The sequence below is a fragment of the Rhamphochromis longiceps genome, linkage group LG4, assembly GCF_057381845.1.
Source record: "Rhamphochromis longiceps isolate RC_006_pf linkage group LG4, R_longiceps_female_GT1.1, whole genome shotgun sequence".
NCBI lineage: Eukaryota > Metazoa > Chordata > Actinopteri > Cichliformes > Cichlidae > Rhamphochromis > Rhamphochromis longiceps.
The window spans coordinates 10,004,591-10,021,118 of record NC_140560.1 but is presented as its reverse complement, the minus strand read 5'-3'; the positions used below and the strand labels follow the sequence as shown (position 1 = coordinate 10,021,118).

The following is a 16,528-nucleotide window of genomic DNA, read 5'->3' as shown; positions in this document are numbered from 1 at the left end:
CTACATTGTTAGTTTTCATTTTTATTTCATTTTACTTATTGTTTAAAACATTTCCATTTGGTTTTTATTCATTTTAATGCCACTTTTAGTCCTTTTATTTATTACAGTACGGGGGTTTTCGGGTATTACGATAAACACCAAACACTTTTAGCCTAACAAACTGTTTGTACTGAAGCTTCCTGAGGCTTGTTGACAAACATCACTAAGCTGATATAGAATTAAAATCAAACACACTTTCTGATTATTCCAAGTTTATCTTAATTCTGTAGGCTCAAAACATTTTTTCAGGTTTTTGTCTATTTTTTCGTTTTTCTTTAAGTAAACAAAACAAATTCTTCACACCTCTTTTTGAGTTTATTTTTAGTTTAATATAAAACCACAAACCTATCGTAAAGAAACATTTTCTTTGAGGAACCTGGAGTTCAAATCATTTCTTCTATCCGGACCGATAGGTTTCCTTTATCGCTCACATGCGTGTGCGAACAATTTGCTGATGTAAGAATATACAGCAGACGTGTGTGTTGTTGGGGGGGGGGGCATTAAATCACCAAATTTTCCAAAGTTTGGGTTCACATTTTTACTGAGTCAACACATTTCACCAGCAAATGACAGAGGAAGAAACACAGATGGGGGTAAAACAAAACTTTAAAATCACAAAAATTGTAAAAGCTTCCTGTCTCTGAAAAACGATTGGAGTCAAAAATCTGTGTTGTACCAAAAGTCGGTGGGAACGCAACACAAAGACGACTGAGCAAGACCGTCCACTTGCTCCTGCCTTTCTTTGGCTTAATCAAAAGAAGAGAGCCCCTCTTTCCTCTGGCTCCCCCGGGTGGTAATGTACGGGTGGTGCATGATTGCGGATCACGTGGATACATTCATGACTGAGGCAGAGGACAGTGCACATGGCTAAACACACACTGTAGCAGCAACAGACAGCAGAGATAAAGGGACGACAGAGTGTAGCAAATGCAGGAAAAAAAGAGCGCTTCCTGTCAGAATCATCACATTTTTTTCACTCTTTGTGATTTTGAGGCTCTGTGAGCGTTTCAAACAAACAGCAGGATCTGATAACCTGGATTATCTTCAGTTCTTCTCGTGACCTCCCCACCCCCCCACCCTCAAGACAGTCTGTTTGTTACTGCCTGTGTTTGGAACGCGCAATCATTGACGCTCGGCCCGGCCAGTGCTTCGTCTCACCGTGAGCACGCGGAGAAGAGAGTGCTCCTCGCTTCTCATCAACATCAAGTTCCTCTGTGCTTTTACAGCAGCCTTTCACTTCTCAGTCTCCTCTCAGAGTCTGTGGCTGGCAGTGGGGAGCTAATAACCCTTTGACCTCTGACCGCGGAGCCTAGCAGAGGTCAGAGACGTAGTCAAAATCCTTAAAGTAATCTTGCTCCCTACGGGAGAGGGCTCGGCGCTCGCGGGGTGGCGTGAGAGCGGGAGCCTCGTTGGTGAACTCCTCGTCGAAGTTGCTGACGTCTTCTTTCCCCACTATGTTGGGAACGAACGGGGGCGGGACTTTTCTCTGCAGGAGTGCCTCCCAGTCCATTACCTGAATGGGATTTAGGTTTAGGTAGCTGTCAATCAACGTTCTCGCCAAGGAAAAAAAAAATATGAAAGAAAAAATGCTCACCCTGAAAAAAGGCTGCTTTTTGACCTCTTCGGCATCCTTTTCTCCAGAACCGAGACGTCTTTCGGGATTTCTTCTCAACAGCTAGAAAAAAACAAAAATGTCACTTATGAGCACAAAAAAACGTGAAGACATATCAAAACCTTCCTAAAAATCAAAAAGAAAGCGCTATATAAATGCAATCCATTATTATTATTATTATTATTATTATTATTAGAAATACACAAAAGCCCAAAATAACTTTAAGAAAGCATCGTCTGACCCGTCTCATGATGCCGATGGCCTCAGTGGTGAGGAAGCGCGGGTAGCGTACTTCATCGTTCACTATGCTGTCAAAAACCTCCTCTTCATCATCACCTGGGAAAGGAGACTGAAACAAACATTATACATTACACATCTGTAAAATATAACGTTTTATTCAACTACATTCTGTAGCATACTCATCATTAGTTACAGTGGTATTACACTGTAACTAATGACAAAATGCTGACTTTAAGTAATTTGATTATATGTAAATTTTTCATAGAATATTGGTACACGAGTACAATAAAAATGTTACATTTAATGGAACCTGGTCAAATGAAATTTACATGACGGGTGTAAATTAAATTAATGATTCATTATTATGATAAATAAACATGGAGTTTATATATTTCAGCTGCTCTTTTAAGGAGCTTAGAAAGAAAAGCATCTGGACTTTTCTTTCTAAGCGGATGAGAGGTGAAACGTCTTTAAGCAACTTAAAGACGTTTCACCTCTCATCCGAGAAGCTTCTTCAGTTCTAGGGTCAAATGGTGGAGAGTCACAGATTTAAGCCCTGTGGGAGTGTCCCCCCCGAGAGGGAGAAAGGACCCCCTAATGATCCTCTACCTAACCCCATGAGCCAAGGTGTGAAAATGGATGTAGGTCACAATCAGCCAAGGTTTGGGGTGAACTCACTGTAACCCCACCCTATCATGTGATTACCTGGACGTAGAACATTTTTCTAATGCATAACAATACACCTGAAGCAGCTTAGCCACCATCCTTATTTAAGTAAGACAATAACCAGACCATGTTACAGCACTAAAGAGTTTGGATGCCTAAACACCCACTGACTACCTCTGCTGCACTATGACATAAAAAGTCTTGATGCCCAATCATCCAGGTAAGTAAACCTCCAAAAGTTGATTCTGTTCAAGAGACTGAAGACTGAGACTGAGGAAATCACGTGGATGAGTGACGAAACGTTTTTCCCACTGAAAGTGCTACGTCCCGATGAACAGAATCAACGTTTGGAGATATGATGTATAAGTCCCACATCAAGCACGAAAGAGAAAATATTCTGCTTTCAAGCCTTAAGCTAACAGCTTCATCTGCTATCAAACGTTTTAAAGTGTTAGAAACAGTAAACATGCCCCTGTCATGACTTTTTATGAAACCTAAAGATGGCATCTTCAGTGTTAGTGTTTCATTTTTTGTCATTTTATTTGACATCCAGGCAGGAGATAAGAAGCTCGAAGAAAGATGGGTATTCATGACATTTACACAACCTTTTCCCCACTCCTGTCATGCTCAGTGGGAAGCTCAGAAGGTAGCAAGTTATGTAACTCTGGGAATCGGGGATCATCTGATCCTCTGCCTCTGAGCTTGGGTCAGCGCTACAAGGATCATTTACCCTTTCTACCCTAACAACAATCACATGGGTGAGAGCAACGTCAGGAGAAAATGGCCTCTGTGTGAATGTGGTGACTGACTAGTTCTCACCTCTCCCACCAGCATCTCATACACGAGCACCCCGAGGCCCCACCAGTCGACTGCCCTGGTGTACGATGTGTCTGTGAGCACCTCTGGGGCCAAAAACTCAGGAGTCCCACAGAATGTGCTGGTCCTGTCTCCATAACCCATGCCTCAGAAAAGAAAGAAACAAAGGGTGACCAACGTGTGAGGGTTGAGTCAGATTTAACCAAACAGAAGGGAACAGAGGATCAGTGTGATCAGCATATGATGAACACTCACCTTCTTTACAAAGCCCAAAGTCAGCTATTTTAACATAACCCTCAGTGTCCAGCAGCAGGTTGTCCAGTTTAAGATCCCTGATGGAAGAAAAGGAATCAGATTTATGTCGACTACTTCAAAGAGAAAGGAAACGCGTTACGTGTGGAATGCAAAGACGGAGGCGATACAAACACTCACCGATACACAATCTTGTGGTCATGAAGAAACTGAAGACCCAAGACCACACAGGCAGAGTAGAACCTGTTGTACAGACGACAGAAAGCAAGAGACGCAGAAGAAAAGTGTGAAGCATGACTTCAGTCCCATTCCTCCAGGTGTATAAAGTCTACGCACCGAGCCATTCATGAAAGAATGAGTCACACTAAAGAGCTCGCTGAATTCAAGCTTCGGTTTGTCAAATTTCTTCCCGCCTACATATCCCACAATTAACCGTGTTATTGTAGAGTGGAAGCTTTTACGACCCACAGAAGCTCAGCCACAAAGGAGCCTACTACACAAAGTTGCAGTGCGTGAAAGTGACAGACGCTCTGTTGACTCAAAAACTGCTTCAAACTTCCGTACACATTAACATCAGCGGCAAAACTGTGTGCCGGGAGCTTCATGGCATGGTTTCCATGGCCGAGCAGCTCCTGTAGATATGTGTAGGTATACATGCACGACAAAGCAGAACTCACACAGCACGTTGCTCAGAAAAGACGTCTGCATGTATGTGCATCATGAGGTCTCCTCCTGCCGTGTACTCCATGACAAAACACACATGTTCTGGCGTCTGGAAGCATGCAAACAGGTTGACCAGGAAGGGATGGTGGGAGCCGTTGACGATCTCAAAGATCCGCTTCTCACACATCAGACTGGAGACGGACAGACAGAGGAAAGGGGGAGGGACGGGGAAGGAAGGGGGATGCACATGAGACAATCATTGTGTAATTATGAGGTGAATGAGCTCTTGTCGTGCAGCAGAGATGTGGTTAAGGTGGTAAAGCACAGCTACCTCTCCACTTCATCACGCGCGACGATGTCTCCTTTCTTCAGGGCTTTGATGGCGTACTGGCTGCCTGTTTTTTTGTACTCCGATAGCAGCACCTGAAGAGTCCAACAAAAGCTTTCGTTAATCACTTCAGAGTTTTTGTTGAGTAACTCTCTGCTAATGGAAATGAACTGGAAAAAAGTAACAGAAGGCAGGTGTAATTCTGTAATTTTGTCTTTGTGATCAAAAAGCATATCTAATAAAGAACTCAGTACTCTCCCTCCTACCCAACCTGCCTCAGCCTGAAACCTAAAGCATTTTTCTTTTCAATAAATATGAACTTGGAGCAACCCTGCATTTATCCGGGAGGTATTTTTGCAGTAAGTGTGAGTATTTAGGGAAGTATGTTAAAATAGCCTGTATTTGTATAGCGCTTTGGTGGTGGTGGTTTATTTGGTTGATCGCAGCTCTTTATGTGTTCCTTGGGCTTCTTTTGACAGTATGAATGGACAAATTTGAGCTTTATCAGTATTTTCTGACAAGAATATCTTTGTACTCTGCAACTAAATTTGGAACGGCCTTGAACTATGTCCAGGCTGGCTGAGGAAATGCCAAAATGTTTTATCTTACAGACACATGAAACATAAACAGATTTCACTGACAATTCTTATGGGTAGTTATTTATTTACTAGTTTATATTCTCCCCGACTCAGCTCAGATTAGCAGGTAATTTTGTTTGTGGCTCCAAACACCTGTTGCCAATAAGGAAGTTACAAAGTGCCCCCTGGTGGACAAATAATGCAAAGTCAACACTCGTAAAACGGTTAAAGGGTGCTTCCCCCCATCTCTTCTATCATTTTTAAATGTTCATTTATCTGCTGTAATAAATGAAAACGTTCTCAGCTATTTACATCAACAGATCTTAGTTATTATAGATACAGATATATAGATGTATATAGCTAAGATCAGCTGATATACTGGTTAAGATTAGTAGATATGATCTGCCACTCACAAGTCGGTTGGATTCTGTGAAAAAGCCTAGAATTCAAGGCTCATAGGGGGTGTAATACCGAGATCTAATACCAAATGTATGATGGAAAGAATAAAACTGTTCAGTGTGCACGTTTCATCAATCAAACAGTTATTTCACATGCCCACTTGAATGAGGCCCACAGAGCTAAAACAGGCTAAAATGCTCCATGGAGCTGCATGGAGCTTGTGTTTACTGACAGGCTGCTAATATTAAAATACTTATTTACACAACAGATGTGTATTTTATCATTTTGAAAATGAAACACAGTACCTTCCCGAAGTGGCCCCTGCCGAGAACAGCGATCAGCTTGAAGTCCTGCAGGGAAAGAGGTCCTTTGCTGGGCCTGAGAGAGGGAAATTACTATTATACAGCAAATGCAATAAATGTCTTTCATAACGTTCAACAAAATCTGTTACATACACCAGAAACTCGCTTTTTTGTTCTGCGTTTTAGCGTCTAACACAGTAAAGCATGTCTTATTCTGGGGTGACATATGCAGTAATCCATATTAATGATGACTCAGCGTTAAAATCAGGTGTTAAAAAAAAGAGGTTACGAAATATGGCCATATTGTGTGAGGGGGTGTCTTCCTGGTGTCATGCTGTGCTGGCAATATTGCAAAAGACATGCTCAGGTGTGGGTTCAAGTGTGTGTGTGTGTGTGTGTGTGTGTGTGTGTGTGTGTGTGTGTGTGTGAGACAGAGAGAGATAAGGATCTTTGTCTATTTCTGCACCTGCTTAAAGAGTTGTGGGATTGTGATCTGATTGGCGTCTCCTGAACAGGGACTTCTGGTTTGGACGGAGGCTCAATGACCGGCGTCTGTTCCTGTGATAACAGGGGAGGGGAAATGTGAAACACCAGCATACTGAATGACAAGAGACACAGGGGGGAGATAATACCAATAAGGGAATACAGCAAAAAGAGGGCAACATGATGGAGAACATCTGTAGAAGCAGACAATCAGTCAGTGATGCTCATCGAGCCGGATGGTCAGATCCCCCTGTTGGCCGACAGCCTCGCTCCTCCCCTCTCCCCTGTCTTCCTCGCTCCCCTCTCACTGCTAATTAGTTGTCTAAAAACATCAGAGTAATTAATCTCATAATACTTCAACCCCGCTGAACACACCATCTGCCACGGGCCCCTCTGGGTCTCTCTCTGCTTGTCCAAATCTGTCTGTCTTCCTCCCTGGCCTCTTATATTTAAAGTCACACTAGCTCTGCTGGTATACAGTGTACTGACAAGCCATGTTGCATAAAGTGTATAATTTGGAATATTACATTTAGAATGCAAGGAATGAAATCACCAAATTAAAGCTTATATTTGAAAAGATGATATTTTGTCTCCTTGTTTAGTTCCTGTAATAATGTAATATTATTTTAAGGGATCATGGTGCTTTAGTAAAGACCCTACAATAAGACAGAGAAAACTCAGACGACACCCTATGAGCAAGCACTTGGTGACAGTGGGAAGGAAAAATCCCTTTTAACAGGAAGAACAGGAAGGGTGTTCCCATGATGCATTGAGTATTTCTTCTTCAGTCACCTTTCTCACTCACTATGTGTTAATAGACCTCTCTGCACTGAATCATACTTCTTATTAACCTCTGTCTCTCTTCCACAGCATGTCTTTATCCTGTTTTCCTTCTCTCACCCCAACCGTTCCCAGCAGCCGTCCCTCCCCTCCGTGATCCTGGTTCTGCCGGAGGTTTCTTCTTTTCCTTCCCACTGTCACCAAAGTGCTTGCTCATAGGGGGCCATATGATTGTTGGGTTTTTCTCTCTATGTATTATTGTAGGGTCTAGCCTACAAGATAAAGCGCCTCAGGATGACTGATGTTGTAATTTAGCGCTGTATAAATTAAATTAAATTTCTTTCACATGCTAAAATAACAGAAAAAGGTCTGGTAGCTCGTTGCCCAGACAGTCTTGTATTTTTAATAATGTCCCTTTTTTCTACAGTAGAACATTTTTACAGTAGATACAGCAGATACTGGAAAAAGAGGAAAGTTTTTGTCATTTAATTTTTAATCTACTCCTTATTTACTTTGGTATTTCATGAATGGTCGTGGAGGAGATCTTAATCAGTAGAAAAAGCTGCAAACTATAAATATATAGTTAAAAGTTCAAAATCTATGCACTCCTTTACTTTTTCCAAATCTTTCCAGTGGGCCGGATTAGAATCTCTGCCGGTCCAATTCTGTCCCCCGGGCCTTATGTTTGACATTAGCCTATTCACTTATGTGATGCAATTTTAAATAAATTAAATGATTTAATGTCTCTGGATTTAAACCAGAATAAACTGTGTATTTTTGATAATCGTCATAATCTTTAAAGCAGTTCCTGAAAATTCTTTTCCTTGTATTCTTACTAAACTGCATTGTTTTTAATAATAACTGTTTCCCTTTCATAAGTAAGTGAAAATGAAATAAGTTTAATTTTCAGGCTCAGTTGGTTCTTTGCTTCGCTGTCACAGCTCCTCTATATTCCACCTCTCTATTCTTCACTCCCACACTATCACCCTCTGCAGACTGTGTTCTTCACACTGGGAAAATCACACAGATTTGGACTTGATCAAATTAAAGCTCCCCTCCATCCAATTATGTCTCATTAAAGCTGTCTCCCTGAGATTTCAGTTCTCCATTTGGCTAATTATTCATTCTTTCTGTTTCTGTCTCCGCTCAGGCCCCGGCTAGGCCGGTCTTAGATTTCACTGCAGCCCACAGGAAGGCAGCCTGTATGACAGGGAGCACTGTTTTCAAGACAGAGGCTGCAGGTAGGAAAACAGGAAAATGGTAACGTGATAGTATAAAGATGCCCATCTTTTCCCCCAAGAGAATCTCTGCATCTCACTCACCACGGGAGCAGGTGAGTCCACTACATCTGTCTTGACTTCAGGTTTTACCAGATGGTCAGTTTCCAGGTTTAGCTTCTCCACTGAGATTTCCCTGCAGAGTGCACAAAATAAAGAAAAAAGAAATCAAACTTTGTGGAGGCACAAATAAAAGCATTACCGTATTTTCTGCACTATAACCGCACTTAAAATTCTTTAACTTTCACAAAAATCGACAGTGTGCCTTATGTATGAATTCTGGTTGCGCTTACTGACGTCGGACCGATTTTATGTGGTACACGGCGCTCAAAAATCTGTCAAAAAATGTTTTAGCAGGACTTTGGTAAGCTATGAAGCTGCACCGCTTGATGGATTGTCGGAGCATTACGGCCACCGTAGTCAGGAGCCTCGCGGAGTAATCTGGGTCCAAAACTCCATCCGTTTCAGGTCCCAAAGTCAAATGAACACTGCGGCATCACTGAGAGTTAAAAACTGTCTAAATTCTTTCATCTTTAATAAAATCATCAGCGTTGCTGCTTTACCAGGTGTAACAATTAAGTTTAACATCCAGGCAGCCATGAAAACAGATGAACGCTAACTTTTTTCCACTCAATGAAAGCTCATGTGAGGTTTCCCGATGGTTAGGGACAAATGCAATCGCATAGCAGGATGCTGTAAACGGACCAAACTTCAGTCAGGAGAACAACTGAGATAATCCATCCACAATACTGCAACAACATGGGAATAGAGCAGCTGCGAGAAAATTCAACATTAATGAGTCAATGGTACGGAAGTGGAGGAAGCAAGAAGAAGAGTTGAGTAAAGTTTGACTTATCTGACTGTTTTGTTTTGCTTAATGCGCCTTATAATCCGGTGTGCCTTATGTATGAAAACAGACCCGTTCATCGACAGTGCGCCTTATAATCCGAAAAATACGGTATTTACTTTCTGGTAAAAAATGAAAATGAATACACCGCCAACAATAAACTCAACTTCAAGAATACCCGCTCAGGTGTAACTCACGCTGTCTAAATGATGCAATAATAACAATAATAATAATGACAATATAAAAATATAAATAATGGCAGACATTAAAAAGTTCTTTAAAGCTACATAAGATCCACCACCCATTAGCAACTGATCCAAAGTGGTCAGATATTGATTCCTTTAATCAGCTCTACACTGATCAATGACCACGACTTAAAATAAACATATCCTAAATTAATAACTGAAATGCATTAAGGCATACCATATGCATTTCAGTCCACCTGCAGACACATTAGTTACATACCCTGCACTGGTTGTGAGCGGGCTGCTTGTGAAACTGGGCGCGCTGCTTCCGCTCGGGATGACGTTCCTCAGCAGGCGGACCCAGGTAGCGATGTCCACGTTCATCTGACGGGCCCGCAGGAAAGCTTTACCTAAACGTACACATTGCCAAATGTGAAAAAGAAACTCTTCAGCTTCAGCTCAGCTGTCAAATGACGTGACTCTATTGCATGTGACTTTTTCATGTGAGTTTTTTTTTCTTAATTTTTTACTGCTTTTAACTTGTACTTTCTGCTGTGATAAAAAAAAAAAGATCCCACATGTGGGACTAAAAGAGGTTTATCTTACCTTATCTTTAGAATGTGCGTCTCGTAAATTAAACAGATGATATTATTTCAACTCCTGTGGTTTTATAAACAAAACTTCACATGCAGCAGGCTTGAAGCGAGTAAAATAATATCTTAATTTAGAATAACTGATGTATGTATCATTCAGCAATTCAGTTTATTTATACAGCACCAAATCACAACAACAACCACCTGAAGGTGCTTTGTAGTGTAAAGTAAAGACCCAACAATGATAAAGAGAAAACCCCAAGAAAGCCCAAACGAAGGAAAACTCCCTTTTAACAGGAAGAAACCTCCAGCTGAACCAGGCTCAGGAAAGACTTTGCTGCGACCACAGGGACACAAAGGAGCTAGAGTTGCTCACCTTGCAAATAGTGGCCGATCCACTTTACCCACTAAGCTATACCAAATAATTTTTTAAGACATGCATCCCTTTTCCTTTTAACCCAACGACATCTGAATGTGTGAATGTGCAACCCGCTCAGACCTAACAACATGCAGTAATGATCACTTTCAACATGGCACAAGTGAGAAAGTCACTCAGAGTCACTGAGGGGAAATTACAGTTGTGCACTTGTCTCTCCGACATGCTGAGTTGTCAGCTTAGCTAACAATAACTTTTTAAACAGGGGAAAAACCTGCCATGTGACACACTCACTTTAAGCCTCCGACTAATCTGACAACATGCTCAAAGTTTTCCTCTTTGTGTTCAAAAAGGCTTTTGAACTAAAAAAAAAAAAAATTCAGAGAGAGCAAAACAGACAGTTTAAAGTTTTTGTTGGAGGTACATACAGACCTCTCCAAAACCTCCTCTCATGTTCATGTCAAATTTTGAAGCATAAAATCTTCACCACTGCTCACCAGTGCTGGCAATAATCCCAGTTAACACTAATAGGAGCTGCTTCAGGAAGCTTTTTGTTGCGCATTTGTTACAATTCTGCAGCATCAGATGACAGAAACCTCTCATTATCTTCTCCAGAGTGAAAGGGCTGCACACATTTGCATGCAACGCAGAAAAACATTATTAATTACCAAAAATTAATTATCCCCGACTTGCTGACAATGTCTAACAGCAAATGACACCAAGATCTTTACTTCACAAAGATGATCTCTAACCTTTTTTATTTTGCCAAGACAGTTATGGATGTATCCCTATAACCTCTCTAATTATTAAGGCAGCTCCAAAAAACAGCTGCAGTTAAGAAAACTCTGACCTCGTGCATTATGCATCACTTGGTGTACTTTCCATCAGTGTGTTCTGAGTACGTCTGAATGAAGCCGTGAGGAGCAATCATGCAAAACGGGTCCATGTCTGAATGACAGATCGCAGTCACAGACCGATAAAGCCAGCGGTGGTGACTTAACACACACACGCTTCTCATTCTTTTGTTCACTGGTGGATTCAAGTCTCTTTTTCCACAAGTAGATGGCGCTGCAGAGCACGTACACGTTTGATCCGCTTGTCAAAAAAAATGTGAAACAAGAAAAGCAGCAAGCTGGGAAAAAGATTTTAAAGTCCAAACGTGGATATAAAAAGGTTGTGTGTGAACACTGGAGCATACCGTGCTGCTTAGAAAAGACTTTCTTCTGCCTCTGGAGTCTTCGGCCTCTCTCTATGACTGGATTGAAGAAGGTCACCTGAAACATGCACAGTTACACGTTACAACTCTAGTCTGCGCCTGAGGTAAAAAAAACACAGCGACTGTGTTTTTTAGGTACTTTTGTGTTTTAGTGTTTGCAGGCAAATATGAATGATGAGGAGGTTCTGATGAGACTAAAAGGGAGCTGTAATGTTCACGCATGTGTCTGCCCAGTACCTCAGCCAGCAGCAGCCCCTGTGGCTCCAGTTCCAGCTGGACTTGATGTCTTTGGTTGTCCAGGAAATCCTCCAGCTTCAGGTACTTCAGAGCACACAGGGAGCGATAATCTCTCCAGTACACAGCGATCTCCATCTCCCTGGACTAATCACAAAACACGAACATTCGATTGCTTCGATACATTAAAAAAAAACAAGTCCGCAGTTCTGCTTCAGGGAAACCGTGAGAAACAGGATCTAAGCTCATGCTTGGTTATCGCTATAGGAACGACATTTGCAGCTCAGTGACAGTGTAAACATTTAACAGGCAGTTTCTTCATCGTGGTTGTGCACTGTGAATTTGCTCCCAGATTCAGGCTGTCAATGCAGAACAACACAATCTTCTTCACTATCTTCCTAACGCCCCTCTGCTCGCCAGATTTGCCTTTCTGTGACTTGGACAACTCCCTCCTCCCCACCAGAATGTAAATCTGGTTGAATGATCATAATTTTGACACACTGGAGGAGATCCAGTGGGCGTTACAGAGGCACAAGGACGAAGAGGGCAAGACTTCCAGGGAGAGATTTATATATAGCAGCTGTGCTGGAAATCGTCCAGTAGTGCACTAGAACAGCGGCCCCCAACCTTTTTTGCGCCACGGACCGGTTTATGCCCGACAATATTTTCACGGACCGGCCTTTAAGGTGTCGCAGATAAATACAACAAAATAAAACTAGTACCGGTACCGAAAAAAAGAAGATTTATTTATAACACAAGTGAAAAGACCCAGGAAAACCAAGTAAACGATAAAAACGATGACAAAATAACGCTGAAAACTGATAAAAACCCTGAACACCATACATTTCACACCTGAGCCTCAACTCTTTGCGGCCCGGTACCAAACGACTCACGGACCGGTACCGGTCCGAGGCCCGGGGGTTGGGGACCGCTGCGCTAGAAGATGATACTGAAGGGGAAATGTGTGAATTTAAACCAAGTAAGGAATTGGAAACAAATCCAAGTGAAAAGAAACAAAACAAAATCTCTGCTCTACTTTAAAATGAAGGTATTTTTCTGGGTAACAACCCATCAAATGCACTGTAGCTAATGTAAAAGCCCATGGAAAGCACTGCTTGACAGCTTAGGCCAGAACCACAGTATTTCTGTGACAGTGTAACAGATTGAGAGTGTGCTTTGTCGTACTCTTTCCAGCTCTAAAGTGAAGGTCTGGTCCCAGGCCTGCTCTCCAACTGTTCTCCAAGCTGTCTGACCCACCACTGTGTTCTCCAGCTTCAGCACGGCACTCACTTCCGCTGTTAAAGATACACAAACACTAAGTAAAAATGTCGACTGCCAACCGGGGGCTGCATTTTATTAAATTATAAGCCTCAAGTGTCAATTTGTTTTAGTTACTACAGTCATCTAGAGCTTAATTCAATGGGAAAAAAAGACCAGGAACACTTACACGAGAGGTCCTCGTTCTTACTGGGGATCTTGAGGCTCATGCTGCTGGTGCTCCGGCTGTAGAGGCCGCTCAGTTTGAATGAGGAGCGTCCATCTGGTGTGGAGTAAGAAGGCAGAACGACAGGGGTCCCTCTATTTCTCCCTGGGACGACCTCCAGCAGTCCCACACAGCCCAGAAGACGAACCTGAAGACTGCCTGGAAAGAAAAGGCAAAGAGGAATTAACCTTACGTTTTTGAATAATAAACTCTGACTGAATATGCTGAAAGCTGTTTTATTCTCCTATTTATTCTGTCTACCTGTAAGGGGTGATGGTTTGATCAGGGTGCTGTACTGGTTATGGACATATGGGGTGCTGTGACGGGAGCTGAAAGCTGAGGAGGAGGCCAGCACTAGCTCCTCTTTGATGAGGCAGGCTTTGGGATGATCCTCAGGCAGCTCCAGCAGTCTTTGTTCCAGAGAGCATCGGAGCAGGTCCAGACGCTGGGACGAGCCGCTCAAACCACACTGAGCCTGCGGAGCGCAGAAAGAATACAAAGCTGTGAGACTGGAGACAGATTTCAGATTCTTTTTAACATACTGTCCTGTGCTAACGTCTTTCTTGTAAATGGTGAAAGTCTTGTCCTTAAAAAACCGGAAAAATCCAGCAAAGACCTGAACCAGGACCTGAGAGATTAACAGGTCTGTGGGTCAAATGGGCTTTTGGCTGAACCGTCAACTGTTCACTGAAGCCTCATAAGAAATGGTTTCACTGGATGCTTCAATAAACTGCTGCATCCACTTCCTATTTTTCTTGCAAAATGAGGAGGCTAAACTGACATTATTTAGCAATGCTTAAAGGAAAAAAAAGTCAGAATTAGAAAATGTAACCAAATCTCTTTGAAATGACTACTCTGGATTATGTGGATGTGTCTGCACCAATAAAAGTACAGGTTTTTGCTTCTGCCTTTTCCAAAGAAACACTGACACTTTAAGGATTGGCTCAGTATTTAGGAACAAATGTTATGACTCTTTCACTTTCTTTCAAAGAGATACGTGACTGATATCACCACAAAGGTACAGCTAGTAATTGGTTAGCATTGTTGGACTAACATATGAGACTGGTAATTGTGAGAAGCAGCTAGCTGGATCTGTTTAACGGTAACAACATACAGCACAGAACTCAGCATTTTCTATTCCATCTACCCAAAGGAGAGACGCAAATGCAACTTTTTAGGGTTTAAAACAGATGATACTGCCAGGACTGTAGATCTCTGACCCAGATAAAGTTCAACCATCTCCTCTCTGACCTCAGCAATGGCCTTCTTATCTTGGACCTTTCCCGCACCCAGCAGTCGCATCATGTTCTTGGCTCCCTCAGCCATGGCGTGCTCCACACGGTAGTGATGCCACAGCTCCTCCACACGCAGCTCCGCCCCACACAGGTCCGGCTTACCTGGGACAAGGTGTGAACAGCACACAACATGAACAAAGGGCAAAAATGACTAAATATGACATAGAAACAGAAAGTGTAACGAGGCTTTTTTCCAACGATGCACTGGATCCTTTGTTTCCATTTGCTCATAAATATAACCTTAAACACTGTGAGAGTTCCACACAAATCAAAATTTGCAGGAGAAATCTAATTAAAGACATAAAACAAACAAAAGATGTTTTACACTTGGTCACCCCAGGCTTAAACCTCTGTGGTGGGGTTTTAAAGAACAGGCTGTTGATCCTCATCAAGCTGGAGACGGTTACAGAAGCATATCTCACGAATTTGATCCTCACCAGTCAGATGTAAGAATGTGTGTAAGAGCACTGTAACTCTCCACAATCTGCAAACCGGTCAGTTAGCAATGATTAGCTAATTAGCCAGGAGTGTTAAGGCCTGGGTAGCTTCCAAGAGGATAAAAGACATCTGTCACGTTTATGAGGCCACCATCATCATCACTGAACACGAACAGCGTGCATTGCAGGTCTGCAAGCACAAAGCACTACTCTCATTAAGGAACCATGCTAGCTTGCTTGAATGAAGGCTAAATGATCTTTAGATCATTTGATCTGCAGCTCATTTAGATGAAGGCTGTTTAAACAATGCTGTGTGGATGAATGAGAGCAAAATGGATTTCTCAGCCAGTAAGACAACAATCTCTAAACACACAAGTTGCTCTACTAAAGTTTGCTTAAAGTCCTGACCTTAATCCCACAAAACTACTGTGGAAATATCTGAGGTGAAAGGCTCATGAGATTGCAGATACCCCCCACAGACACGTAACATTTGATAATTTTGTCTCATGTGTCACAGCGGTACAGAAAGTTTTTCCAAGAGAAAGGTTCTGTAGTATCGTAGTACTCATTTGACATTGTGTTTTTGTCTGCCTCATTTAAAGCCTCTTTTATCTCTGGTTGAGGTCGCTGCCGACTTGTGGAGAAACATCTGACTCATTTCTGGCGCCAGTAAACGCTCCACCGTGTCAGCTAGCTCGTCTGACACGCTGGGTACATTGTGCGCAGGTCCTTGTGAGTGAGCGTGTAAAATAAACATTAAAGCTTAAATGCAAAGACTTCCACGGAGCTGAGAGGAACTGGAAAGTTGGGTAATGCCCTCAAGAGTGACTGCATTTATGCACCAACAGTCATGTGATCCGCGTTAACATAAAAATGGCAAACTTGGCAGTTTTAAAAAAAGCTGAAGAAGCAACACGCTGGAAGAAAAGTGGCACAGACCAAAACAAAAAACATCTCCCCAATCGAAGTGTGTGTCTTTAAGTCAGCGAGCTTGGTGTCCTATCTAGCGTCGCTGCTGATCTGAGCTTTGTTTTATCCTGCCTGCTTATTCTCTTTCATCTCTCACTCCTTCCTTCCCAGCGCTTCGCTCTGTTGTCATCTCTGACTCAGTCCTTTCAGGCTCACTCCCTTCCTGGCTCCCCGCATCTGCCCGGCCTGCTCTCTAACCTCTGTTAAATGAGCCATGGCTTTTAGTTGTTGGGCAACATCAAGGGGATGCAGGAACATCAATAAGACTCTAACCTGAGAGAGTGAGGGGGCTGTAATGGACACTGCGCTTGTGTGTGTGCGCGTATGAGTGTGTGTTTTTGACTGGAAGACTATACGCTGTGAAGTTCTGAACCAAGAATTGATCCGCCCGCATCATAAAATATGCAGTGTTTATAAGCTGAAAGACTGACAGGTGGAGTAAAGGAGGAACTGAAAGA

The 16,528-nt window shown here is 42.4% G+C and overlaps 1 protein-coding gene across 3 annotated transcripts in view; it reads right to left on the bottom strand.

Annotated features, from left to right (window-relative positions):
* Positions 1 to 145: 145 nt before the first annotated feature.
* pkn1b (protein kinase N1b) overlaps positions 146 to 16,528 on the bottom strand; it is a 44,368-nt gene continuing 27,985 nt past the window's right edge. For 2 of the 3 annotated variants that reach the window (XM_085403177.1, XM_085403176.1), the window contains exons 6-23: positions 14,621 to 14,766; positions 13,631 to 13,844; positions 13,334 to 13,528; positions 13,072 to 13,181; positions 11,890 to 12,033; positions 11,635 to 11,710; positions 9,748 to 9,877; positions 8,481 to 8,571; positions 6,362 to 6,453; positions 5,899 to 5,971; positions 4,620 to 4,711; positions 4,303 to 4,479; positions 3,806 to 3,868; positions 3,629 to 3,705; positions 3,377 to 3,519; positions 1,893 to 2,000; positions 1,634 to 1,714; positions 148 to 1,552 (exon numbers count right to left, since the gene is read on the bottom strand). In XM_085403177.1, the coding sequence (XP_085259303.1) occupies positions 1,349 to 1,552; positions 1,634 to 1,714; positions 1,893 to 2,000; positions 3,377 to 3,519; positions 3,629 to 3,705; positions 3,806 to 3,868; positions 4,303 to 4,479; positions 4,620 to 4,711; positions 5,899 to 5,971; positions 6,362 to 6,453; positions 8,481 to 8,571; positions 9,748 to 9,877; positions 11,635 to 11,710; positions 11,890 to 12,033; positions 13,072 to 13,181; positions 13,334 to 13,528; positions 13,631 to 13,844; positions 14,621 to 14,766 (2,216 nt within the window). In that variant the 3' untranslated portion in view covers positions 148 to 1,348. Of the gene's footprint in view, positions 1,553 to 1,633; positions 1,715 to 1,892; positions 2,001 to 3,376; positions 3,520 to 3,628; positions 3,706 to 3,805; positions 3,869 to 4,302; positions 4,480 to 4,619; positions 4,712 to 5,898; positions 5,972 to 6,361; positions 6,454 to 8,480; positions 8,572 to 9,747; positions 9,878 to 11,634; positions 11,711 to 11,889; positions 12,034 to 13,071; positions 13,182 to 13,333; positions 13,529 to 13,630; positions 13,845 to 14,620; positions 14,767 to 16,528 lie in introns of all 3 variants that reach the window. The other variant, XM_085403175.1, reaches the window with a different exon arrangement.